General features: G+C 36.1%; 1 protein-coding gene across 4 annotated transcripts in view; it reads left to right on the top strand.

Moving 5' to 3' along the window:
- LOC113050873 (kalirin) overlaps window positions 1-25,727 on the top strand; it is an 82,516-nt gene extending 56,789 nt beyond the window's left edge. For 3 of the 4 annotated variants that reach the window (XM_026214284.1, XM_026214285.1, XM_026214287.1), the window contains 19 exons: window positions 398-588; window positions 708-809; window positions 963-1,105; window positions 1,317-1,419; window positions 7,893-8,139; window positions 14,892-15,169; window positions 15,494-15,607; window positions 17,253-17,359; window positions 17,580-17,646; window positions 17,899-18,002; window positions 18,714-18,783; window positions 18,878-18,964; window positions 19,047-19,139; window positions 20,090-20,140; window positions 20,693-20,770; window positions 21,539-21,724; window positions 21,815-21,986; window positions 22,080-22,246; window positions 24,420-25,727. In XM_026214284.1, coding sequence (XP_026070069.1) covers window positions 398-588; window positions 708-809; window positions 963-1,105; window positions 1,317-1,419; window positions 7,893-8,139; window positions 14,892-15,169; window positions 15,494-15,607; window positions 17,253-17,359; window positions 17,580-17,646; window positions 17,899-18,002; window positions 18,714-18,783; window positions 18,878-18,964; window positions 19,047-19,139; window positions 20,090-20,140; window positions 20,693-20,770; window positions 21,539-21,724; window positions 21,815-21,986; window positions 22,080-22,246; window positions 24,420-24,638 — 2,579 coding nt within the window. In that variant the 3' untranslated portion in view covers window positions 24,639-25,727. Of the gene's footprint in view, window positions 1-397; window positions 589-707; window positions 810-962; window positions 1,106-1,316; window positions 1,420-7,892; window positions 8,140-10,743; window positions 11,105-14,891; window positions 15,170-15,493; window positions 15,608-17,252; window positions 17,360-17,579; window positions 17,647-17,898; window positions 18,003-18,713; window positions 18,784-18,877; window positions 18,965-19,046; window positions 19,140-20,089; window positions 20,141-20,692; window positions 20,771-21,538; window positions 21,725-21,814; window positions 21,987-22,079; window positions 22,247-24,419 lie in introns of those variants that run through there. The other variant, XM_026214288.1, reaches the window with a different exon arrangement.
- The last annotated feature ends 1,928 nt before the right edge of the window (window positions 25,728-27,655 follow it).

The raw sequence follows: 27,655 nt of genomic DNA, 5'->3' as shown, positions 1-27,655 counted from the left end.
CGTGTGCACAATTTATTTATTTTTTCTTTCATGTCATGTGCGGGGCTCCGAAGTTGTTGTTTTAAATGTTCACATAATCTTCAATTATTCAACATAAAATTACAGAGTTTTAAAACAAATTGGAAGTTTAATGTTTTGAAGCCTTTATACAAAGATTTAAAAATACAATTAAAAAATGAAATAATTTTTTTGTTTGCTTTTATTTAGTTTTATTATTAAATTAAACCATATTAAATATATAATGATAATACAAATATTATGACATTTTATTTGTTATTAAATATTTATTTATTTTGCTTGATGAATCCAGAATCGGAATTTCAGATCGACGATGCGCTGTTGATACTTTTGTATTTGTGCATTTGTTTATCTGTGTAATTGTGGTTTGTGTTATCAGGTTTTGATGAGAACCTGGCCGTACAGGGGGAGCTGATCCTACAGGACACCTTCCAGGTGTGGGACCCCAAATCTCTGATCCGCAAGGGCCGGGACCGCCATCTCTTCCTCTTTGAGATCTCCCTCGTTTTCAGTAAAGAGATGAAAGACTCGTCAGGACGCACCAAATATGTTTACAAGAACAAGCTGCTGGTAAGGAGCTCCAGGATGACACGTTGTCAGGAAGTGTAAACATCTTCTGCTAAATGCAGATTTTCCCACTTTATTAGTAAGTCGTTTGTGGTAGTGTGAATTCAAATGTGTTTTGACAGACATCAGAGTTAGGAGTCACCGAACACATCGAAGGTGATCCGTGTAAGTTTGCTCTGTGGGCCGGCCGGACGCCTACATCTGACAACAAAACTGTGCTCAAGGTAAGATGTGTATATGTGTATGTTAATTTCCGACCCTGGTGCACATGCTTTGTGCCATTATACTCATTTGAGTGATACAAGTTCAAATCTGGCTTGTGAAATTATGCTTTGCCATCTTTTTTCACTTATACACATCCTCTCATCCACCCAAAGGCCTCCAGTATAGAAGTGAAACAAGAGTGGATCCGGAACATCAGGGAGGTGATTCAGGAGAGAACAATCCACCTGAAGGGGGCGCTAAAGGAGCCCATACACCCTCCCAAAACCCCAGCCAGACAGCGTAGCATAAGCAAGAGGTATTTCACCTCATCCACCTACTGTCTTCATCCACCTAAAACATTGATTTGTCATTTTCTTTCTCTGCTCAGTTTCTTCTCTAGTCTGCATTGAGAGAATCAGTACATCCGTACTCACAAAGCACTTGCTGCTAGGGTTTTATTATAGAGTGTGTTCTATAAGATAAATGGAAGTTATGTTTATAATATTTATTTAATATTTATCTTTCAGGGAAACTACTGAGGACGCGGACAGCCAGGGTGATGCCAGCAGCCAGCCGGACACAATCTCCATCGCTTCCCGCACCTCCCAGAACACTGTAGACAGTGACAAGGTACAGCTACACTACACAAATCATCCACTGTGACATTTGGCTTGGTCAGCATCATGTAGTGACAATTGTGACACCAGTGGACATACAGGTTTGACTGCGAGAATTATTAATATTTTCCTCATACATAAAGAAACCCCAGAAGCCTAAGGTTAAGTGCACTGGTATCAAAATGAAGTTCGAGAAGAGTCAAACATAGAGAAATATGTCGTAAGCATGTCAACATGTTTTTGTGAGGGTTGGGTTTAAAATGTGTCAGTGTGTGGTTTAAAAATAATTTTTGTCAAATGGGAGCTACTCCACCTATGGAAAATATGATTGTCTCATACACACATTCGTCTGTTTACAACACCAGCTCTTCTGTGGTGTGTGTGTGTGTGTGTTTGACTCTAGAGTTTGTACATGGATATGTTTTTATATATTTTATTTATATATATATATATATATATATATATATATATATATATATATATATATATATATATATATATATATATATATATATATATATATATATATTATGCATGCAATCTATTCCTGTGATGACAAAGCTGAATATTTAGCATCATTACTCCAGTCGTCAGTGTCACATGATCCGATGTGCTGTTTAATATTTTGTGGAAACCATGATATATTTTTTCAGGATTATTTGTTGAATAGAAAGTACTGCATTTGTTTTTGTTTGAAATAGAAACAGTATGCATGTTTTTAATGTGACTTTTGGTTTATTTAATGCATCCTTGCTGAATATTTAATAATTTATTTAAGATAAGATAAAGATATTCCCTTATGTGTTGTTTCGATGATGGTCTCCCCTGAAGATCCTTTCATTTGAGTGTGTATAAGTTCATTAATGAGACTTAAAGTCTCGGCCAAATTTTTGGGTGTGTGCAGGATGAGTTATTTCGCTTTCTTTCTTTCTTTCTCCAACTTTCTTGTTGCGTTGTTTTTACTCTATAACTGTCCCACTCGCTGATTAACTGTTATTCCCATCCAGTATGTCAATGTGCCACAAACTGTGTCATTGCTCCTAATCTCTCCATCTGTCATTTCTCTGTAATTTTATGATTATTTGTGCCTGCTCTTAACCTCAGGCCAGTCTCTCCGCTCTTTTTTTCATTCAACCATCTAATTACAGACAAAAAAAAGCTTTCGAGAGTCAAGAGCAGCTCATGTTAACTAGAAACACGTTTTCTAACACACTCTCTTGCCAGATCAGTTGTTCAGCGGGGTTTATGTGGTTTAAGTCTCAGATGGCACACCCACTGACCTTCCACTGACTGTCTGACACCGAATGTTACACACAACATGGCAAGTGTTGGTGGAAACTGCTAGCTCCAATCTGACTGGCAACTTAGGGATGGGTTTATTTGCAATAGTTTTATAGTAACATGACTGGCATCCGCCTTTTAAAAGAAACGCCTTACTTAGACATCAGCAATTATAATAAGAAATGAGAAGTAAGTCTGACAGCTGGGATTGGCCACTTTATACATCAGTCCTCCTGTCTGAGTGAGCCAATGAACCAGACTTTATGCTAGTGAGAAGACTTGTACATTTACAGTGTATTTAGCCTAAATCACCTAACAAAGAAACTTAGGCAAATCCAGCCATTAGTCACATAATTACACATATATTTTCACGTCTTTTTCTTTCTTTCTTTCTGTCTCTCTCTCTTCTCTGTTAGTGGTCTGTCTCTTTGGGGTTATTGTACTGCTTGGGCCTTCTTATGTCATTGTGGTTTGAGGTTTGTGAGTTTGTGAGTTTGTGAGCCTATGTATGGCTGTGTCAGTGGGCATTCAAATATAAAACTATATATAGGCTTCTCATATTTCCTATTTTTACAGACCAGACGTGTCTCTGGGTAGTGCGGTGTGCTCGCTGCTGTCAGCAGTTGTTCCAGAAGTTAGCTAAATTTGACAAAACCTCCATTTTAACGTCATCCTAAAATTCCTAGAAAAAAAAAAATCCTAGAATTCAGAAGCAAAACAAATAATGTTTGTTTGTATGTTTTTTATTATAAAAATGCAAATAAATAAATCAATAATTTCTGAAAAGCCTTAACCTGTTAACTGTCACTCACGTTTTTGAAGATAGACATGAATGTGCATGATACAAACATAAATTTTTATAATTCATGACTGAAAAATTTTTTAACATGATTTTGATGTACCATTTACATGGTAATGCAATGTCTGATTTTAAAATGGGTTTTGAAGGATGAATTTTGAGATTTTATGTTTTCAAGTGATATATAGCTTCTGATGATTTCTAAAAAGTGATAGAGAAAAAGGCAACGAGGAAGTCTTTTTTTTTAAACAAAGGTCAAAGCTCCTTTTGTAATGTAGATTTCTGAGGGTGCACTCTTGTCATAAATTCATCTATTACTTTTGCTACATAATGTTTAACAAAAAATATTGGTAAAATATATATTTGGGAGTCTTAGACCTTTCCAACGATATATAGTTTGTCAAGATTAGATTAGATTTGATTGTAATATAGTATAGTCAACGTAGGCGTCCCGTATACAGGACGGGGTGACATTTAACAAGTTAAGGTTTAGTTTTGTTTAGTTAGTCTTTTGCATTATTTTTATATAAAAACTGTAGATGTCTGCAGGTGGTTGTGTGTGTGTGTGTGTCTGTATGATTTAGAGTTGACACTTCAGTTATAGTGAGTAATGTTTCTTGTTTTCAAAAATGTATGAAATCTATGACCCTATGACTGTGTGTGTCTTTCATTTTCTCTTTTGTCTTTATCTCACAAGCACATGTGCATGCACACACACACACACACACACATCTTTCACATCAATCTTTCCTTGCCCAGTTTGAGGTGTTCTGTTCGTTTCATTTTCCCTCCTCGCTCACTTTTCTTAGTTCTGTTGGAGTCTGTGTTTGTTTTCCTCCTCTTTCTCTCAGTCTCTCCCTCTCTCTCCCGTATGAGCCGTACCCTCTCAACACACCTCAGCTGTGGAGATCTGTATGACAGCACAATAATTATTCTCCATACTTTATGAAGAACATGTGGAACATGAGTTCAGTCACTAGCCCTGTGTGAGACTCTGGGAGTGAGCACTTTGGTTAGACTGTTTTCTACCAGATTTTCAGCCAATCAGAAGGCGGATCTGGTTGGCAGACTGACTTCTGGTTGGTTGAGTTGGTGGTACAGATAGAATCATGCCCAGGTGGTTGAGTCTCAGACTACCCAAGAGAACCAGACCTGTGAGTACAAATGCTTCTGATGGAGTTTTGAATATGATTGGATTGGCTTGTACTTTTTTGTAAATGAAATATGTATTAGTGGTCATTTTTAAGGGAGAGTGTGGCTGTGTTGTCTTTTTCAGTATTGTTGGGGATAAAGCATAATTGTATGGTTTATTTATGTTTAAGCAATGTGTTTGTACATTGTCTCTCATATGTGTGTTACCAGTACAGAGTGATAGTACAACACCCATTTGAATTGCCTCTTTTAAAAATAAATATTGAAAATATATAATATTGAAAATTGTTTTAATAATGCTTTTTAGACAGTAGTGGTTATTTAATCAGCCCAACCAGTACCATCACCATCTAAATAAGTACTCTGTGATTTCCCCGTAGTCATTCTCAAATGATTTCAAGTGTCTCTGCTGACATTTGCACTTTAAATGTAGGAGTGTACTTGTGTGTTTGTGTGTGTGAGTGTTTTCTGTCCCCATAAGCATGAGCTCACATTTGGACTGTGTTTTTTGGGTTTCTCAGAAGGGAGTGGCTGTTCATATTCTACTTCATGTGTTTGTTTGGCTAGTCAGATTTGTAAAGCTAAACCCTGCAAAATAAATAAATAAATAAAATAATAAAATTAAATACAAATATATATATATATATATATATATATATATATATATATATATATATATATATATATATGTAACTGTATTCAACAATATTAGGAAGAAAATATTTTAATTCTATTTTTCGCATTTTTAAATGTATTAATCATTTTAAATGTATTAAAATGATTCAATAAATATATTATTGAAATATGATTAAATATATATATTCAAAAATATAATACAATAGAAAGTATTATATATTACAAATATTATTTATATATATATATATATATATATATATATATATATATATATATATATATATATATATATATATAAAACAAATAAATATAAATATATAAATTAACATTTCTAATTATTTGAATGGATATTAACTTCTATTTACTACTATATTAACTACTGATTTACTAATCATATAATGTATTCATGATTGTAAATAATTTTATGATAGTCAAAGATAGTAAATTGTTACCTATTAGTATTATTTTTATTATTAGGGACTGGTGTAAAACACAGCATATATGTATGTCTTCTACTACTGCACATGTATGTTTATAAGTTACCAGTACATCTTGACTCCAGTCTGCATGACGTCTGTTGTGAAGAAAGGAAAAGCGTCAGCTAAATGTTCTCATATGGCATATATATAATCCTGGCTCATTCTCTGTTGGTGATTATGCTTTCCTCATGGCTGGGAGTTCTGTCTGTATGGAACAGTCTGTTCCATATGGCGGGAATTCCTGTCCAGTTGTAAAGAATTAGGGAGGGAAAACACCCCGCGTCCACCCTCCTCCACCCAGTCATTCAATCTCCTCCTCCTCTGCCTCGCTCTCCAGGGAATCTACAGTTGTAAACCTACAGTAGTATTATAGCCTTTTGTATTAACATTGTAGCTTTGAGAGTAGAATTAATTACACACATAATTACAAACACGTACACAAACTCTCACAAATGCTGCAAAGACAATTAACACAGAAAAGTGAAATCTCCCAAGAAACATTTGCGTACATAAACATACACACATTTAGACAGTAAAGGAAGCACATAGACATTTGTGGCACCTCCCACATGATTCAGTAGTTTTTAAATGATTATGATCTAGCCCAACTATTTGGGTGTTTTTGTATGTGCAATAAACAGGTCAGTTTAGTATGGTAAAAACCAAAATATTGAAAAAACAAAAATTGACTTCTAAAGCCACATTGTATGGCTATTACCGGTAAATGATTTACTCATCTATAAATGTTCTTCATTTGAAGACTTAATTATATATATATAATTATTATTATTTGTTTTTTTTTTATTATTTTTTTTGCGGGGAGTAGACAATGTAGTATTGTGGCAGGCTGCGTTTTTGATGAAAAATACAATTGAAAAAAAGTCACTTTGAAATATTACTACAGTTTACAATTTAATTACCATTTTAATATATTTTAAAATGTAATTTATCCCTGTGATGGATAAACTCAACACTTTCAGCATCATTACAACAGGCTTCAGTCCTTTACGATCCTTCAGAAATCATTCTAATCTGCTGATATTCAACATTACTGAATGATTATTGAGCTCTGAGGATGTCTGGAGAGTACTGTGGTGCTACCACAGTAAATGTCCAAAAAGCCACGGTGTTGTCATGGCATTGTCTCCAAGAAGTATTTTGGTTCTGTTTTGGTACTTTTTAAAAGTTTGACTTTGTTTATGAACACAGCTTCAGTGTTTAATACGGGAAGAAGGCGAGTTTAGTTTTATTTTCCAGCTGAATTTGTGTCTTGACCCTCAGAACATGGGCAGCTCAGACATGACTACATTCAGGGAGCTGTCTGGGATGCTGGGTGCAGAGTCTGAAGGTTTGATGTATTCAGGAAAGAGGTCAGAGATGGAGAGACCTCTGTTGGAGAACAGCTGTTCAGACCTGCCTTGTCCTCACTTACTCATCCTGTCTTTAGTTCAGTTTCTGTTTCAGTGGGTGTGTTTGATGAAGATTAGAACATGTTTCTGTGTGTCTGTAAATGTGTGTGTGAGGTGTGGAATTGATTTTCTGTCAGTGTAGGGTGAGTTTGTCTCTGGTGGTGATGTGTGTATTTGTTCAGGGAGCTGGTTTCTCTCTGCAGCCTGACCATCCTTCATTTCTCTCAGCCTGCCCTGTTCTTCCTTTCATTTGGGACAGTTTTGTACTGTTCTAGTAAACCTTTTCTGTATGACATTTTTAGCACAGATGTGTTCAGATCTTCATCCAAATCATAAAATATAAATTATGCATTCACATGCACTGTGAGGTATTTCAGGGTTAAACAGAATATTCAGTAGGAAATAATATAGGTTGGAATTTGATATCCACCAGCATTTGAATGTTAAATATATATATATATATATATATATAGATATATATATATATAGAGAGAGAGAGAGAGAGAGAGAGAGAGAGAGAGATATTTTATAATGTTACTTATTTTGTATTTTTTTTGGAAATGTTTTAAAAAACAAATCTATTCTGAAAAACACTATATTTTCATAAAACTGTTCTCAACACAGATACAAACACAAACCTAATGCATCCTTTCTTCCTAGATAACAGTAGAGGCTTCATTAGAAACCTTCAAATAAAATCTTAAACCAGTTTCTCTTTTTTTCTCCGTAGCTGTCGGGTGGCTGTGAGCAGACCGTGGTTCTGCAGGACTTTGTCGCAGGATCGGTGGGTGAGTTGAGCATTCAGTCGGGTCAGACCGTCGAGCTGTTGGAGAGGTCTGGAGAGCGGCCCGGCTGGTGTCTGGTGCGGACCACCGAACACTCGCCCCCTCAGGAGGGTCTGGTTCCCAGCAGTACCCTGTCCGTGTCTCACTCTCGCAGTAGTGTCGACATGGACTGCTTTTTCCCACCCGGGAAAGGTTAGTCACACCCACACAAATGTTTGCTGCCCACAAACACAGCTCAAGTTTCACTTTCATATTAATATTTTGAGACAGTACATTCTTTGTCATTTGCATCAAGATGTTTTTCATGTATTTGTGCTCATCCCTGTTTTGACAGATGCATTTATCCAAAGCATCTTACATTGCATTCAAGTGTAGATTCCATCCCCTGGGATTTGAATCCATGACTTAAGTGTTTTTAGTACCATGCTGTGCTGTTTAAGCTAATACTTTTATCCTGAGAATTAAGTCAGTTGCAAAACAATTACCAGTATCATAAAATAATGAAATGTTTTCTGTTTGTTGCTTGCAAAAATTATGATTTTGTCAACAATAGTAGGTTATCAAACATAAAAATGATGTCATCTAAATTCTGATAATTGCTATTATTAATTAATAATTAGTCTGATAAAGAAAAATTTCGTCAAAAAGATTGAGAACCACTGATTTGTAGTATTTTCGACAGCCCCAGTTACTCACTATGTATATTGCATGCTAAATAAAGAGCATCTTTCACATTTTTTTTTGTTTATAGGCCATGCAGGTTTCAAAAAAAGCATAATTTAGTATATAGAGACAAGAAATTTTCTTTTGAATGACTTATACCTTAAAGCTGTTGTACTGTACACGTGTCGACGGCTCTCTCGGAACAGCATGTGTTCTGGCTTCTTCCAGGGAGCCAGTTCTGCTCTCGCTGGGTGAGGTACAAAAAGGGTTTGATGTTTAATTAGCGGGGTGCTAGTGATGCTATGAAAGGCTTGCGTCCTGCTTTGATCCAGCTCGGGGGATTGGTGCATGTGTTTGGTGGGGCTTCAATCCTGGGACTCTCACAGGCTCCCAGGTGAGGACCATAAGGGTGTAGCTTTGTTTTTTGGGGGGTCAGGGTGGTGTCAGTGTATGCATTTAAGGCCCCACACTGTCTGAAACGGAATCTTTTGTATTGTAGTCCCTTTTCTTCCTGTTGTCTCCTTGCTCCTCGCTTCCTGTATTTAGAGGAACACATTTCTAAACATCCCTACCACAACACCCCAACCTCTTAACTGTTCAGGCCTGGATCCAAGAATAGACAGAGGATAAGGGGAGCTGGCCTACCTTTTCTAGGTAGGTTTCAAGAAAAATGCATAAATAGAAGATGACGGATCAAGATGACTTCTGAACTGTGCTGAGCTGCACTGTCACATTCATAGAGGAATATTTCTCCAGTGATATCACTTAAAGAGTCTGCCATCTGTTCCCCCTCTCTTTTTTTAAGTCTGTTCACACTTTTGCCTTTATATTTTGAGGAGGTGATAGTGGTGTGTGTGCTGCTCTGTATCTGATGCAACAGAGTGATAATAAACAGAAAGTGATGCACAGTAACATGGAACATCTTTAGTCAGGCATGACGGATTCAGTTCTCTGCATTAGATTCTACACCTCATTCTGTCAACTGGGCTTTTTTTTCCCAAGTACTGTTATTGGATCTTCGGCCCTCCTTTTATTGGACAGTCGTGTTGATGTTTTTGAAACTTTGAATTTAAAATGTTCCGCTGCTGGGAGTCACATAGTTAACCTGTACATTGTAGAAATAGAATTCCAAGTAGGCCAGCTCAGAACCTGAAACAAAATCTGTGCAACATGCAACACCTTTTCTCCTCACATAAGCTGGAACTAAACATTGTTCATGTTTCACATTTTCACACACAGGTGACTCTAACGAACTTCAAAGGGGCCCGCAAGATAACTTAATAAGCATTAAACAACTTTGTTTTTTTTTATTATTATTATTATTTTTTTTATCCAGGTCCCCATTTTCTTGGAAACCCTAAAATTATGTAGGCTCATTTTTAAAAATTGTAATATACAGACCTGGGAAGGTTAAATTAATAAAATCTTAAAAATCCTATTTTATAATTAATATACATTTTCTAGTAATGCCTATATCCAGTGTATCAAATATTTCATCAGATTAAATTTTCAATCTTTATTTGGTAAATCATGAATGAATGGAAAAGTCATGTAAATTTGTTGGTTTAAGAGATAAACATTCAGTTCATAAAACTTCTGGGATCCCTAAAATAGTATCGGGAAAATGATAGTCCTTGGAGTCATATCATAAAAAATTGAGAACCAATATTGTAGAAACATTCATCATGTATATAAATATGGCATGTTGCAACACTGATCTGCAACCATAAACAAATAAATAACAAGTTTTTCCAGGGACATGTTCTGCTCTGTATTCTCACATTACTTCGGGTGTCTTGAGAAAAACATAAAGCATATATCTGTTTAAGTATAAACATTTAACATTATTGTAGGAAATATCAGGTTGACCCTTGACCCTTATCTCTGGTTCTTATCATGTCTGTCTTTACTAACAAGAATGAGGCTTTTAGTGATGCGTGCATATCTTAGATGTGTGTGTGTGTTCTTGAAACCTCTGAAGTGGGGATGAAGATCTTGTGATATAGACACACCCTCTAAAAATGGGCCACTGCAGCATGCAGACATAGCTGATTTCAGGATTCACACACACACATATACACAAACACCCTCGTGAAATACACTCACAATAGTACTTTGTCTTTCTCTGTAACCAATTCAAAGCAGGGACTCTTGTTTCTCCAGTCTTGTGTGAAGAGAGATTTCTATTTTTGCATACTGGTTTAGCAGATCTCAGTGTGAATCCAGTGAACCTTCCTGTATCCCTTTGAGTGTGTGTGTGTGTGTTTGTGTGTGTTTGTCCCCTGGCCCCTCCCCTATATTGTGAAGAGTAGCGCTGAACTTCCAGCAGAGCTTCAGTATTGAAGCGGAGTCCTTCCGTTTCTCCTCCTCTGTCTGTCACCTGACGCACATATGAGACAGTGAGCGAGCAGCATGCGGAGCGGGAGGTCGTGTTTCTCTTGTGGAGTTTGTCTCAGTTGGATTTTGGGAAAGATTCGCTGTTGTGGTGGGACAGGTGCGTACGCAGATGCATTCGCATGTGGGTCTGTTCGTGTTGCCAGCTCCGGCTGATGTGTGTCTGGGTTAATGATTATGATCGAGTTTTGTGTGGTGGTGGTATTTCGTGTGCATCTTTTCATCTGAACTCTGGTATTTAATGTAACGGTTCACTGATCGGAATCCTGGAGATCTCAGATGTGCCCAAGGGTGTTTTGTGTGACTCAGCTGATGGTTATTACAGACAACAGGGTTTGCTGTTAAATGCAAGATCATTGATCATTTTAGCAGTGTTGTCACTTTAGTGAGTTCTTTTGGAGGTTGACAAGCATTTACATTTTAAAAAGTGAAAATGTGCAGTTGTTGCATGCTTTCATCCAAAGTAAGTAAGAGTGATTTTAGAAGATATATTTTATCAGTCCATGTGTTACCTAGGAATTGAACCCATGTCCTCGGTGTTGCTAGCACCATGTTCCATGAGTAGCACTACAGAAACACTTTAAGGAGCTTTTTTTTTTTTAACCATCTGACCCTTCAAAATGACTTTGTCTGGTTCAACCTCATGCGGTCAGGCTGCAGTTTTATAATAAAAAAATAATATTTTTGAAATGAATAAATCTATTAATTTAGCGGTTACCCTTTTTACAATCTTTTTTTTTTACTTTTGGAAGCAGAATATCAATATGCTGTATCTGTCTGTGAATATGTATTGTGTGTGTGTGTGTGTGTGTGTGTGTGTGTGTGTGTGTGTGTGTGAGTGAGCAATATACTGCTTCCTCAAGCTTCTCTGTTTTCCTGTAACCTAATTTCTCCATCAACAAACCAATGTGTCTGCTGTTCCCTCTGCTTTGAAGCTCAAATCAAGTTCCCTGCTCCGTTTGATCATCCCTTACCCATTTTTTCTTGAAGGATAACATGCTCTTTGAAGATTTGGCACATTTTGGTGACTCAGTGTGTGAATTAGGAATTAGGAATAAGGACCTCTCGGTAGACAGATCAATGTCATAGGGACCCCCTTCTATAGTACACTTATTGACTGACTTATAAAATGTTATTACTGAGTTCTAATGTTAATAGTACCAGTAATTACATATATTGCATAGATATTAAGGTTAAACTTTACAGTAAGATTCCATTTGCGAAAATTAATTAGTAAAGATGAACTGAAGGGCTTTTCACACTGAAAGCAAAAATTCGGTGTGTACAGTTATTTATTAATCCTTGTTAATGTTAGTTAATGAAAATACAGATGTTCATTGTTAGTTCATGCTCATTCACAGCTCATTACCTAATGTTAACAGGCACAACGTACTGCCTCCGACCCTAAAGAGAATATGTTTCCTGCATTTTCTACAGGACTTCTAGTCCTGTCTTGTTTTTGTTCTGGATAGAATGTTACTTTAGTAAATTGTGTACACGAGAATGGCTGACTGTTTATTTCAGATTGGTGTCTCCTCTGATATTGAGAGAGAAATGTAAATAAAGTAGCAGTATGAAGATGTCTGGAATGCTTGACAATGAGGCGCCTGTTTTAATGACAGCAGTGGAACTTGAGGAAATAAAGCATAACTCTAACAAAGGCGCTTTATCCCGGCACGTGGTCAGCGAGGATCCTCCCTGAGGCTGTCAGGACAAGCAGAGCGAGATCCAATTGGTGAATACCTGAGAGGGGGTGTCGGCGGGGCAGTTTCAGGGGTGCATGGGAGTAAATGGCTCTTTCAAGGAGCGCATAACAAGGAAGTGACCTTTGTCCCATTCTCACCCCATAGGAAGTTATTTACGCAATGTCTGTGGTAACACAGTGTCTGAACCAGCATTGAGTTAATGATCTGCACTGAAGCCAACAGCAGTGAGCATGATTACACTTCAGCGTGTGCATCTGGGCTCATACTCTTACCATATTCTTGGTTATTTGTTACTTGCAGCAATGTCTATAGACGATGTTAATTAGAACAGATTTTGACTCATCCCTTTGCTCTTAACAAATATAAGACACAGTTACAGTAAAACACATACAGTACTAGCAGCTGTTGGTACTGCTGGGTTCAAAAGCAGAAAACATAACATTCATAATTTAGTTACTTTTTAACACTTACACAAATTCCTTTCAGAGAATTGGTGTCCTGCTTTGTAAAGTTGCCTCAGTTGTCTGTTTGAGGGAGAAATAGATTTTTTAAAAACATAAATAGATTTAAGATGTTTTAAAATGTATTACTATGATGGCACAGCTGAATTTTCCGCCATTACTCTAATTTTCAGTGTCCTTCAGAAATGTTTTCAGTTCTTTTGTTTTGGTTTGTTTTTTAATGAATGAATGGATAGAAAGATGAATAAAAGTTTTAAAAGGACAACATTTACTTGAAATAGAAACCCTTTGTAATATTTAGTGTTAGAATTCTTTTCTTTCAGTGTTTATCAATTGAACGCATCCTTGCTAAATCGGAAGTATTAATTTCTAATATTTAAATAAAAAAAATTACTGACACCAAAATTATTTACAGGGAACATATAGCTTGTTCGTTGGGTTTTTAAAATGTTACGTTTGTCAAAATCACAGTTACATTTGCATTATTTTTGTTGTTTAATTACCATGATTACTCTAGAAAAGGGATACCATACTATTAATTTACACATGTAATATTTATATTTACAGATCGTTAAATAAGATCCACATTAAAAGATGCAGAACTATACTTTAGGTCAACTACTTTTTTTTCTTTTTTTTGTATTCAGGAGCCATAGCTCACCTATAGTTTGCCTATAGTTATGCATTTTTGATATCTTGGATACCAAGTGAAAGTATCTGGGTTTGCTTATTTCGCTAGTCGAAACATAAGTTGAAATCTGAACACAGACAAGTCTTATAAGCAATTACACCAGTCTCTTGCTAACACACGTTATGTTGAAGTGTTATGTACTTGAGAATGATAGTTAAAAAGTGAAATACCTAGATATTTGATTTTACAATCTGAGGGAAAATTAAAATGTTTTTGCTGTGGTTAATTCCACATGCTGTGAACTCCACAGTACCTTGTTTGTGTACTTTCCCTTTGTTGTGATGTCCTGCTATGTGGGTTTCAGAATGTCTTTATGCTGAGATCAGGTCAAGCTGGTTTTTGCACTCAATTGCATATAACCTATAGACCAGAAAGCTGCTTTTCCTTCCACCTCACCAGAGAGGCTGATGTCCAACACAGTGTGCTTGGGTTTCTTGGCTTTTTGCTGTTGGATTTGGTTCTGTGGGTTTTGGAGTTTCAACTGAAGTGATTGTTTCTTCAAAGGTCTGAGCTGGTAAAAGGACAATTTAAAGTTCTGTGTTATATGGACATTTTCTGAGGTTATGTCGTCATATAAATGTTTTGAGATTGTGTATTACATACCAGTTCTAAATTCTATGTTATGTTGGAATTGAGTTGTTTGCTTTAATTGGTTGTCTGATCCTTCCAATGTAATGAATACCACTTTTTTTTTTTTTTTTTTGGAAACCATATTACATTTTTCAAGGTTCTTTGCTTATTGAAAAGTTTTAAAGAACCTCAAAGACATTTTTTATATTATTTATTAAAATTTTAAAGTCTTAAAGGAGTTTTTATCATTTACTAAAACTAAAACCTTGAAAACCTTTTTGTTATTTTATAAAATAAACAAAAAATTACTTGAAAATAAAATGTTGTATTTCAGCTATTTCCCAACGTTAACATTTTTTTTTTATCTTGACTAAAATGAAAACAAAACTGTAAATAAATACAAATGAAATTACTACCACTGTACGATTTCTTTATCTTTAAATCTTTTTTATTCAACAGAAAACTATCCTGTGATAAGTTCAGAGGTCAAATCTGAGTCCGCTGCATCGTTGCAGTCGCAGACATCGGTGACATCATTGCCAACTAGTTCTCCGGGACCTAAACGCCCTGGAACTACAGGAAACACCTTAAAAAAATGGCTCACCAGCCCCGTACGACGTCTCAGCCACGGCAAGGGTGACAACACTAATTCCAAAAAACCCAACAACAAACAACGTAAACGAGACGGCCGGAAGAGTGTCGAATTGGGACAGGCACACCAAGACAGCACCGAAGAGGTACAACTATTAACCATTAACTATTTAGGAAACATGCTTGCATAAGATGGCAACATTTCAGCATTCCAGCATTGTGATAATAACTCAATGTGATAATAAACAATGTGTAGAAATGCATGCTCCTTTTAATCTGGGACCACACCCAACATCACATTTTTCAGTCCGCTCAAGCATTTAAATGTAAAAGAGCTTCCTGTACAAATGCATGTTTGATGAGAAGTGTGCTTACTGTTGGAGATTATGAATGATAGATTCCTTCAAAGAACTTCAGTGGTGGGTTTTAATGAATCCATTGAAAATGACGTTTTCTCTGTTTCTCCAAAGAGAGGAAGACGAGGAGTGAACAGCGGAGGAGAGGAGGAGGCTGAAGACGAACCACACACACCCCTGCCTCCCCCCATGGAGATCATCAAGGACCCCTCTGCTCAGGAGGAGAAGGTGAAACACATTTGTATTTTTGTTTTGCCCTTTTCCTTTCCTTTTCCCTTTTTGACTCTGTATCCCTCATACTGTTTGTTAAAGGTGTCATCAGATGCTACATGCACTTTTACAATTAGTTTGAACTGAAATGTGTGTTGGCAGTGTTTACACAAACACCCTTTAATGATAATTTTTTAAATCATTTCCCCTTTCTCAATTTGAGCCGATTTCATATGCCTGTTTTTGTGATGTCACACAGACAGGCCCCTCCCACAATAGATTGATTGACAGTAGTGTTTCAGCACACACTGGACAGGCATCTTACCTCAGACACGCCCTGAGTGACTGTCATCAGTCCGCCATTGTTTCACCGCCCGAGCAGATGTAGACAAGAATGACTCTTAAGCGATTGAGGTGTTCTGTTGTTTGGAGGTAATAATAAATATAGCAGTTGTCGTTTACTCCAGAGATCTGAGCTGCTAAAAACGCAGTGGATTACGTTTTTTTCTGAAGAGAATGACATCGTCTCCATAGACATCGTCTAATGTTTTTCACGAAACTTGCGTAATTACCCATTATACACTGTGATATAGCCTGGGTCGTTGGTCTGTTGGATCGGATTTCTTTCTCACTACAACCGAACCGCTCCAGAGTTCGTTTTCAATCAAGCCGAGCCCACCTTGTTCAGACGATCTCGGACTGATTGTTTTGGCGCGGAACTAAGCTAAGTGGGGAAATGAACCAGTTTCCGAAACAGCAGCCAGGTGTGAAAGCACTGGTGTGAAAGCAAGTTTTTTTAATGAATCTTTGCAAATTGCCTTTCCTTATAATGTGCTAATTTGCAAGTTTCACGATGAATGTGGCTAAAGTAAACAGTCCCTCAGAGAGCAGCTCTGAAGAGAGGGGCGGAGTCAAAAGAGATCATTAACATTTAAAGGAAAATGCTACAAAACGACTTGCTCTGAAAAGAGATGTTTTAACAGGGTAAAAAGGGTGTTTTTACACTAACATTGAGAAATTTTTACTTTTCATTAAGACCCCTAAAGAATCATATCAACTTGTGGAAAATGGGCATCTGATGACCCTATTTAAGTTAATGAAAAAAAATGATGAAAATGTTGTCATCATTTACTCACCTTCATATTGTTCTAAACCAAGCATTCTCTGACTGTTTTATCAGTCAAACCCATTTGACCTAAATAATTAAGTACCCCCTGAAATTTTAAGTTTATATTTCAATAATTCAACAGTAAATTAGCACATTCACAGTTCTCTGTTATTCGTTAATGGCCACATGAGATGAAGGTAAACAAATAAAATATGTAATCTTGTTAGTAAGCGTTTTATTTTGAATGTGTTTAGTTCTAAAAAGTATTTATTTTAACGTAACATTTTTATTATTTTATTAATTATTAGCTTATCATCAATTCACACTTCCTTCACATTGTTCAGACAACCAATTACTTTTTTTCAGATCTTTTAAGTAAATCATTTGATTCAGTTCGCCAAACCAGTTAGAATGTTCTGTTCTGTAAGTCAGGTTTGAAATGACCTGAAGATGAGTAAATGATGACAACATTTTTAGCTATTGCTTAAACACCTTTTACCTTTTGTTTCCCTTTCAGTTTTGAATCTTATCGCTCTATCTCTATCTCACTTTCAGACTCCAGAGCCTGGCTCTTTCCCAGTGTTGGGTAGCATCACACCATCTGATCAGACGCCCAGAGACCCAGAAACAGAGCAGAAGAACAAGGCCATGAGAGGGCGAATGTAAGCACCCGTCTGAGTGTGTGACGAGAAGAGAAACTGCTGAATTCAATTCAAGTTTATTTGTATAGTGCTTTTTACGATACAAATCATTGCAAAGCAACTTTACAGAAAATTATGTTTCTACAATATTTAGTTGTAGCTTGAATTCAACAACAAATAAAGCTTCAAATCATAGTATGCTAGTGTGTTTCAGTATCTCTTGTATCTCCCCTGTCCACAGGTTTGTGTTAAATGAAATGGTGCAGACAGAGAGGGACTACGTGAAGGATCTGGGTGTCATTGTGGAGGTATGTTATAGGTATATGTTTTCTGTATCACATTACAGATTTATAAAAGTTATTGGACAGAAATTAAACAGTGATCTGAAGAACGTCGAGTATAATGTGACATCAAACTTTTTGATGTACTCTAGAGAATTATATACAGTGCAAAATGGTTAATGATAAGATTTTCCTGACCTCAGGTGCCACAAAGAACCATTAAGGAGCCTTTATTATGAAGTAGGGTTTCCAAATTTCTGTTTTCCTATTTTTTCCTAGGGCTTTATGAAAAGGATTGGGGAAAAAGGTGTTCCGGAGGACATGACGGGGAAAGATAAGATCGTATTCGGGAACATTCATCAAATCTACGACTGGCATAAAGAGTAAACCACATCTCTTTTTCATGCTGTCAGAAAAAGCTGTTGGAATTAAAATATTCTTAAAGTAAACTTAATGTTAGACTCAGAATTATTTTCACAGCTGGTCAAACACTAAGAACTTCATTTAATAAGGGCACTCAGTGCCTTTGAATGATTAGTAAAGTTGTGTTACCTAATAGGAAGTAACAGAAAAAAAAATTTACATTCTCAAAAAAATTCCTAATGAATATTGGACATTCGCACAGCAAAAACAGATTTACGTATGCTAACATTAAAAAGTTTGGGGTCAAACCTCAAAGAACCCTGAAAAATATTTAACAAGCTTTCCACAAAAATATTAATACGCACAACAGTTTTCAACATTGATAATAATAAGGTTTTACATTTTAAATAGAATAGAACATATTGATATTCAGTTGTTTTCATAAATATTTCACTATATTGCTGTTTTACTGTTTTTTCAACAACATTAAAGACTTTGGAATGGCGGTTAGTGTATATTGACTTCACAATGCCATGCAGTCTTTCACCCACTTTTCGTGCAACAGTTTGTCATTTTTGATACCATCAAAATAATAAGCATGCAAAACATGTACACACAATTTCCTGGTTGACATAAGCAACAGCACACTAAAGAAGGAAATGGACTGAATTTCAGATTGGAATCTAATTTGGTTCGGTTAAACAAAATGTTTTCTGTTCTTATTTTTAAAGGTTCTTCCTCTGTGAACTAGACAAATGTCTGCAGGACCAAGACAGACTGGCTGAGCTTTTTATCAAGCATGTGAGTTCAACAAAGTTAACTCGGTCTGTGTGTGTGAGTGTGTGTGTGTGTGTGTTGTAGTAAATTAATTCCACTGTATTTCTCTGTTATCCAGGAGAGAAGGTTACACATGTATGTCGTCTACTGTCAGAACAAGCCCTGCTCGGAGTTTGTCGTGGCTGAATATGATGCATTCTTCGAGGTGAGTGTTACTTGAGCAGCTCAGTTACATCTTCTCTAAAGCAAAGTTCTCTGTCTGATGATGTTGTTGGTATTTCTTTCAGGAGGTGCAGCAGGAGGTAAACTCCAGACTGTCCATCAGTGATTACCTGATTAAACCCATCCAGAGGATCACCAAATACCAGCTCCTGCTCAAGGTATTGGCTGCTGAATTACACAATGATTATACCCTTACGATGTAATATTACAAACTGTAATATTGTGAAATAACAGTGTAATTTAAACTAATTTCTATTTTAATATATTTAACAATTTTAATTTATTCCTGTGATGGCAAAGCTGAAGTTTCAGCATTTAGAAATCATTCTAGTATGCTGATTTGTTCAAGAAACATTTCTTAATATTATCAATGTAAAAAACAGTTGTGCCGCTTAATGTTTTTGTAACAATGTTAAAGTCGTTACTCAGTCCTTGCTGAATAAACGCATTAAAGGGATAGGTCACCCAAAAAATGAAACTTATCCCATGATTTACTTACCCTCAAGCCATCCTAGGTGTATATCACTTTCTTATTTCAGATGAATCCAGTCTGAGTTATATAAAAAAAATATCCTGGCTCTTCCAAGCTTATAATGGCAGTGAGTGTTTATATTTATTTTTTCAATAGTCCAAAAGAAGTCCAATAAAGAATATCCATCCATTATAAAAAAGTGTCCCATACAAATCTGAGGGGTAAAAAAAAAAGCCTCCTTATACTAAGCCTACATCCTATGTGCATAGAACAGTCTTTGGAAGCTAGAGATTATTTTTTTTGTTTTATTATTCTTACAAAAAAAACGCAGACTCTGATTCTCCACTGCCTGTCCCGATCTCTGCTTGTTTATGGTTACGATTCTGGTTATCCCTGACACACCTGACACCATTCCTAATCTCCTTTATTTACCCCCTTTGAGGCTTTTTATGATGGATGGATATGCTTTATTGGACTTTCCACTGCCATTATAAAGTTTGGATTAAATTTTTTAATAACGTCTGAAAGCTAAACCTTAACCAAATCAGAGAGAGAGAGAGAGAGAGAGAGAGAGAGATGCTTTATGTTCAGGTTATTGTCCTATTTTAAGTTTCTTTGTTTATTTGTTATTTGAAGGACTTTTTGAAGTACAGCACTAAAGCAGGTCTGGACTGCAAAGAGATAGAGGTAGGTCATTAAAGCAATTCTACACTGGACAAAATTATAAATGCAACACCTTTGTTTTTGCCCACATTTTTCATGAGCTGAACTCAAAGATCTAAGACTTTTTCTCTGTTCACAAAAGGCCTATTTCTCTCAAATATTGTTCACAAATCTGTCTAAATCTGTGTTAGTGAGCACTTCTCCTTTTCCGAGTTGATCTATCCACTAGTTTTGATCTAACCAGCAGTTTTATCACACAGCACATTGCCACAGATGTCGCAAGTTTTGAGGGAGCGTGCAATTGAGACCAGCCAGTCGGACAGCTAACACAGATGTAGACAGATTTGTGAACAATATTTGAGAGAAAAGGGCCTTTTGTGAACATAGGAAAAGTCTTAGATCTTTCGAAGAAAAATGTTTCTTCTCTCATGAAAATGGGGGCAAAAACAAAAGTGTTGCATTTATGATTTTGTTAAGTATATATTAATAAATATAAATTCTCTACAACACATACACTTCTATCTTCAGTGTCCTGTCTTGTTTTGACATTGCTGGTCTTTAATTTCTGTCCTGCAGAAAGCAGTTGAGCTGATGTCCCTGGTCCCTAAACAATGTAATGACATGATGAATCTTGGACGACTGCAGGGCTACGAGGTAAACTCAGCTCTTTGAGGAACATACATAACATATTTATTAAATGTAACTATAACTATTACAATTACAAATGTAGTCACAAAGGTAAGTTACATTTGGTTGACTGCCAGAAGCAGTAAGTGCCATTTTAAAATACCGTATTTTCCGGACCATAAGTCGCACTTTTTTCATAGTTTGGGTGGTCCTGAGACTTATAGTCAGGTGCGACTTGATTATCAAAATTAATTTGACATGAACCGAGAGAAATGAACTAAGAGAAATGAACTGAGAGAAAACATTGCCGTCTACAGCCGCCAGAGGGCGCTCTATGCTACTCAGTGCTCCTGTAGCCTACACTGAGCAGCATAGAGCGCCCTCTCGCGGCTGTAGATGGTCATGTTTTCTCTTGGTTCTTGGTTCCAAATAAATGCGACTTATAGTCCAGTGCGACTTATATATGGTTTTTTTTCCTCGTCATGACGTATTTTTGGACTGGTGCGACTTATACTCAGATGCGACTTATAGTGCGAAAAATACAGTAAATACTGACAGATAATTTATCAAAGCAACATGACACATCTATTAGTTTAATAAGAGTTCTATCATTATGCTAACAAATTAGGTTTATACTGAAAGTGTAAAAGTTGAGCTTAAATTTGTCTTAACCAAAATGTTCACTAACAATGGACCAATTAGATACCAGTTTGCGTAATGGACTAACAAACTTATTTAATTCCAAATAGTTGACACAGAAAATTTACTTAGGATTGCTTATGTTTGTTTGCACAGGGGAAGTTGACAGCGCAGGGAAAGTTATTGCAGCAGGACACGTTCTTTGTGACAGAGCAGGACTCTGGCGTTCTGTCCCGCAGTAAAGAGCGCAGAGTGTTCCTCTTCGAACAGATCGTCATCTTCAGCGAGCTGCTTCGGAAGGGCTCGTCAACACCAGGTTACCAGTTTAAAAAGAGCATTAAGGTATATTCAGCACAAGTTGATTCAAGTCCGGTAAAAAACGAAATACCCAACATGAAAAATAAAGTCTTATTTGTGTGTTGACCTGTGCAGGTGAGCTACCTGAGCATGGAGGAACATGTGGACAGCGACCCCTGTAAGTTTGTGCTGTCATGTCGTGGCTCATCTGAACGACTGACGCTACAGGCCGCTAACAGCGACATCAAGAAAGAGTGGGTCCAAAGCATCCGAGAACTGCTAGACATGCAGATCAACTTCCTCACGGGTGAGCGCATTATGAAAGAGTTAAGGAAGGTGGCAGTTGGTATCTTCAGCTGCTGGTTCATTCATAACCTGCTCCCCGTCTGTTTTTCATCAGCTCTCCAGAACCCTCAGAAAAGCCAAAAAAAAGAAAGTGGAGGTTCTTTGACCAGGCAGCTGTCCAATAGCAGCCGTTCCTCATCCTCTCACCCCTCCACCCCCCTCAAACCCAACACCGCCCCCAATGGAAGCCCCACACACAAGCCCAATAAGCATGTAGAGGAGGTGAGCATCGTCCAAATGTTACATAAATGTCACATCAATTACTAACTAGGAATGTCAATCAGGTAACAATATTTTATACACTTTCTATAAGGAATTTTTTTTATATATAGGCTATAACAATTAATTAATCAAATTGCATTTTGCACATTTCAATAATTGCTGAAAAGGCTGCAAGTGAAGATGAGACATTGACGAAAACATTGAATAGACAGATGTTATGATTTACAGTTGTTATGATTATGATTGATAACTTAAAACAGTCCTTCAAGCTTGGATTGCTCTGATTGTAGGTTAATTCCATCATGATGGTAGGAATCAATGAAAAAAAAGAATTATGCTCACTAGGACAGCATTTATTTGATCAACAGTTAAAACTGTAATGCTGTGAAATGTTATTACAATTTAAAACAACTGTTTTACATTTTAATAAATTTTAAAATGCAATTGATTCCTGTGATGCAAAGCTAAATTATCAGCAGCCATTGCTCTAGTCTTCAGTGTTGAAAACAGTTGTGACAGCTGAAAAAAGCCCTGCATCTAACCATCTTTCTCACCACTTAGACAGGAGACTAATTATATCAATAGCATTCTGTGCTTAAACAGCATTGTGTAATCCAACTAAATCAATTAGTTACCCAGACCATTTTAATTAGCATCTCATCTAGGGCATATATATGTAATTAAACATAATTGGTTCACACTACACTAGTCGCTGCAGTCTGTGCATGCATCTCCTTGCTGAACTGGATGTGTCTGCTGCAGTGCTGTGAAGTTCCAGTCTAATTGTGTTTGAGGGGAGGAGAGGTGCTGCTAGTTATTCTTAGTGGGGGGAATGGCCTAGTTTTCCAGCTCTGCCCGTGTCTCGTACCTGTTTCTCCTCTCTGCAGGGTCTCTTACTTCTGTTCTGGCTTTCTGTCTTTCTTGTTCTCTTTCTAGTCGCCGCAGTCTCTCTCTCTCTCTCTGGTGAGCTTGTATCTTGGCCTTGAAACACCCTGCTTTTTTTTTTTCTCTGTCCCTAATCACACCGTCACTGAATATCAGACCGAAGGAGCTGCTTGCTACTTTTTATTTTTCAATGTCCAAGCTTTTCACCCAGCTATTTATTTCTCATGCCAGCTCAAGGTTGACAGTGAGGAACCGCCTTTCGTCTGTGTGAAGCTTTGTCCTGATTTGTAAGAAGCATTCGACCGTATGATTGAAGGACATTTGAAAGTCACTGTATTAAATTGGTTTAAAAAAATAATAATTGGATTTCAATTCACAAGCTTGCATTTAAATTCTACTCCGATCTTGATTTGATTAATTTAGACATAATTCTAGCCAAAATAAATCAAAAGAATATAAGGCTCCAAAATTATAAAAAAAAATATATATATAATCTCTAAATTACTGTAATCTGTAATAATAATTCAAATTAACAACTGATTTGAATATAACATTTAAAATGCACATAAGGCATTTTTATAACATCAATAAAAACATTTTAAACAGATGTCTCTACTCCAATTCATTTTTTGTAATATAAACATTTAAGGTTTTTGTAATATGAACAGGCTAGATGTAATAACATTTTGTTTTTGTTATAAATTTATTTTAAACATACATTAAATATTGAAGAACTGGTTAATTAGAACTAAAATGAATATGTGATATGCATGTTCAGTAAAATTCTCTTTCTAGAGCTACTGTAGATATGGACACTGGCATTTCTGAGGTAAATGTTAAGTATGTGACATTGTTTACATACTGTTTAATTGACATTTCAGTTAAACCTGATTAAGAGATTACATTTCTGTAAATTGTACTGTATCTGTAAATTTTACAACAATCTTTCACCACATTAAAGTGCGCTAAAACTGTATTGTTTGGATTTCATTATAAAATTGACAGAATTTGAAATTTGTTTCATATCAAAAGCAAGAGTACAAATCCTTTTGTGAGTTATTATATTGGATGAGAGGTGGGCTGCAAATAATCTTTACTTAAGTTTATTCATGCATCAGCTGAAAACAGCATAGATAAAAGATTTATTCTGGGGATTTAAGAGCAAGTATTGGTTCATTTTAAAAGAAAACGGATTAAAAGTGATCTTTTCAACCTATGTATATTCTTCATCAGAATGTTCAGTCTCGTGTTTTTATGATCCTCAGATGTTTGGTTTTTGTGTTTCCAGGAGTTGGATGAGGGGGAGTGTAACGGCCTGTCATTGGTGCTAGTGACGCAGGATTACAATGCTGTGAAGGAGGACGAGATCTGTGTGGTGGTTGGTGAGAAGGTACAGATCCTGGCGTCCAATCAGCAGAACATGTGCCTGGTTTACCGACCTGCAAACAGCCAATCGCCTGCTGCAGAGGGCTGGGTTCCGGGTCACGTGCTTTCTTCGACTCGGTAAAGCCATGCCCCCTCAATGCCTCGGAATAAACCACTACTCACATTTACCAGCCTACTCTGGGAAAGCATGCCAAGACATGCCACTCAACCTCCTGCTAAGCTACTGTTGGTCAGTCAGAACAGGAAGTCGCACCCCTTTCCCCTGCCACCATATAGTTGAGGACTAAAGATGCACGCTGCAAAATAATGGTGCGATATTACCTCCCATAGTCAATATGGGCAAAAAATAAATGTAATAAAAGGAAGCTCAAGAAAATATATTATATTGCTAATAATGAAAAAAAGATTGTGTTGTATAGAGAGGAATCTAAGGTGAACTTGTCAGTGAATTACGTGTGGATGTGTATGGATGTTAACGTAGTCCTTTCTCATCAACATGCTCCATTACGTGCAACAGACTGTTTTTAAATGGGGCTCTCCCTTTTTCCCTGTCTGTCTATGCCAAGTCATTTGCACACTGTGTATATTTTCTTTGACTGAGATTTTATTTTTGGAAAGTTTTTTTTTTGTGTGTCTCATTTTTTTTACATATATTAGACGTGGCACATTAATTATTTTCTTTCAGTTCTGTCAACCAGTTCAGTGTTCTGTACAAAGTATTCTGCACTTTTCCAACAAATAGTTGTGCAATATCACAATCGTCACAATGCTCATAACTGTACTTGTAACTAAAGATTTAAATGTATTATTCTGTATCATTTTAAATATGTATATACTATTTTTGACATTGCCATAATAGATACACAGCAGAGGAAAATCTTCCCTCTTTTCTTGTCAGGCTCAAGAAAAAAACAACTTGACTAAACCCTGGTAGTCTGCACTGCCTCCAAAACTTAATTGGGAAATTCATTTTACATTCGACATCATCAGATTTAGTATGTAATAAGTTATCATCTGAATCATATCAGAACTTAAAAATGGATGTTGTTGAATTCTGAAGAGTAGTCTCTGCTGTCAGCGTTCAGATCTCAGATATACGTGTAAATAAGCAGACAAAAATAATAAAATAAAGTAAATCTAGCAGGTATTTCACTTGTTAAACTCTGGAATGTTGTTCATAATAAAGCTGACAATTTTTCATCTTGGAAAATATGCGTTCTGTATCATTTGAACATCTTTGCATCTATCATCTATCATCACCCATAAATGTAATGCTTAAGTAAGAACAAAGCATTAATGTCTACTATGGTATAATAACTGAAAACCTTTGTTTTAGTGTGATGCTGTATCCAAACCACTAGGTGTCAGTTTGAGTCCGAGATGACTTCCATGTTGATCAGTGCAACTACTGAAATGTGATGGTAGATCCAAACCAAGATTGCTGCTACCTATACAGCTTGAACCACAATGATAGCCTGCTACAATTCAGTCCTGCAAATTTACATGTATGTAACTCTCTGTAAATCTGACGGTTAAATTTTTGGTTTTGATAACATTTAGACATTGATAACATTTATTTCAGGTCAAAGCACCACACAGAGAATGAAATGACAGAAAAAAAAGCTTTTTAAAAATGTGTAATTTAAGAATGCTCTCATTATGCATCATTGCTTTTATTTGCATACTGGATAAAACGTCATGCACATTAATGAACCATGTATCCATGGTCCTCAAAAGTCTTCAATTTAGTTGCATCAAATTTAAGGTCATAAATAAAGTCTTATATTGTACAAGAAAGTCATAAATATGATTTCAAGAGGTCTTACATTTGGGGACGGAAAGACAAGAATTGCTATATGGCTTAGTGTGATGATTAAACTTCATTAAATAAACATGAGCGTGCTTGTTCCGCTGTTACCAGGGAAACCGCTGTGTCTTCTGTTCCAAAAGTGCCTCCTGCTGGCAGAGAATGAATCAGCATTTTCAGTCAGCTATCTGCTGATCCGACCAATGCGAAAATATTTTTACACTGCAAACAGTGTAATGTGACAAACAGAGTTGTAGATGTGAACTGGTTGATCAACAAGAAAATTATGCTTAATAAAAATCTAAACAAATAAGGCTGTGAAATGTTTAATTATTTAATGCTATGTAATCAATATAATAATTGCTTGTCAATAATTGTTTAGATTCATATAATAATTTATACTTTTGATACAACATTTTGTGACAATTTGTTTTCTGACCTGTAAATCATGCATTTTTAGTCATTTTACAGTTTAATATCTTACCACAGACTTTTCCCTACCCCACTCATGGTATTCAGTGTATTTCTGCAGGTCTAAAAAAAAATTAAGGTTATAAAAATTTGAGCATAAAAATCCTGCAGATACCCTGGTAAAATATCAAGCTTTAAAAAAAAAGATAATTAAAATATACCTCCAAGAGCCTCACATAAACTAACTCTTCAAGCCTTAACTAAGCAATGGCTTCAGCTTTTTTTCCCTTTTGTTCATTTTGTCAAGATTTTCTGTGAAAATAATAAAGTTATAATTAAGAACCTTAACCCCTTAACTGTCACTCACATTTTTTAACATTGTTTCGTTGTGCACGATCCAAACTTAAATTTTTATAATTCATGAATGTAACATGATATTGATGTACCATTAACATGGTAATGCAATGTCTGATTTTAAAATGTGTTTCAAAGGATGAATTTTGAGATTTTAATATTTCAGTCGATATATAATTTCTGATGATTTCTAAAATATAATAGAGAAAAAGGCAACAAAGAAGTCTTTTTAAAGTCAAGGTCAAACACCAGTTATAATTTAGATTTTTGATGGTGCACTCTTGTCATAAATTAATCGATTACTTGCACTACATAATTTTTTAACAAAAAACATTGGTAAAATATATATTTGGGAGTCTTAGACCTTTCCAACGATATATAGTTTGTCAAGATTAGATTAGATTTAATTATAATATAGTGAAGTAAATGTAGGCGTCCCACAGAGGGGACGGGTGACAGTTATCAGGTAGTCAGAGCAAAATCGTGTATACTTCAATAGAAATATTTCCTTTAGCACAAGTTTACACACATAAAATGGAAAGTACAATTATTGCACTGCAACAGAA

This window comes from Carassius auratus, chromosome 31, assembly GCF_003368295.1.
Source record: "Carassius auratus strain Wakin chromosome 31, ASM336829v1, whole genome shotgun sequence".
In the NCBI taxonomy this organism is placed as follows: Eukaryota; Metazoa; Chordata; class Actinopteri; order Cypriniformes; family Cyprinidae; genus Carassius; species Carassius auratus.
This window is presented reverse-complemented; position numbering and strand designations above follow the sequence as displayed.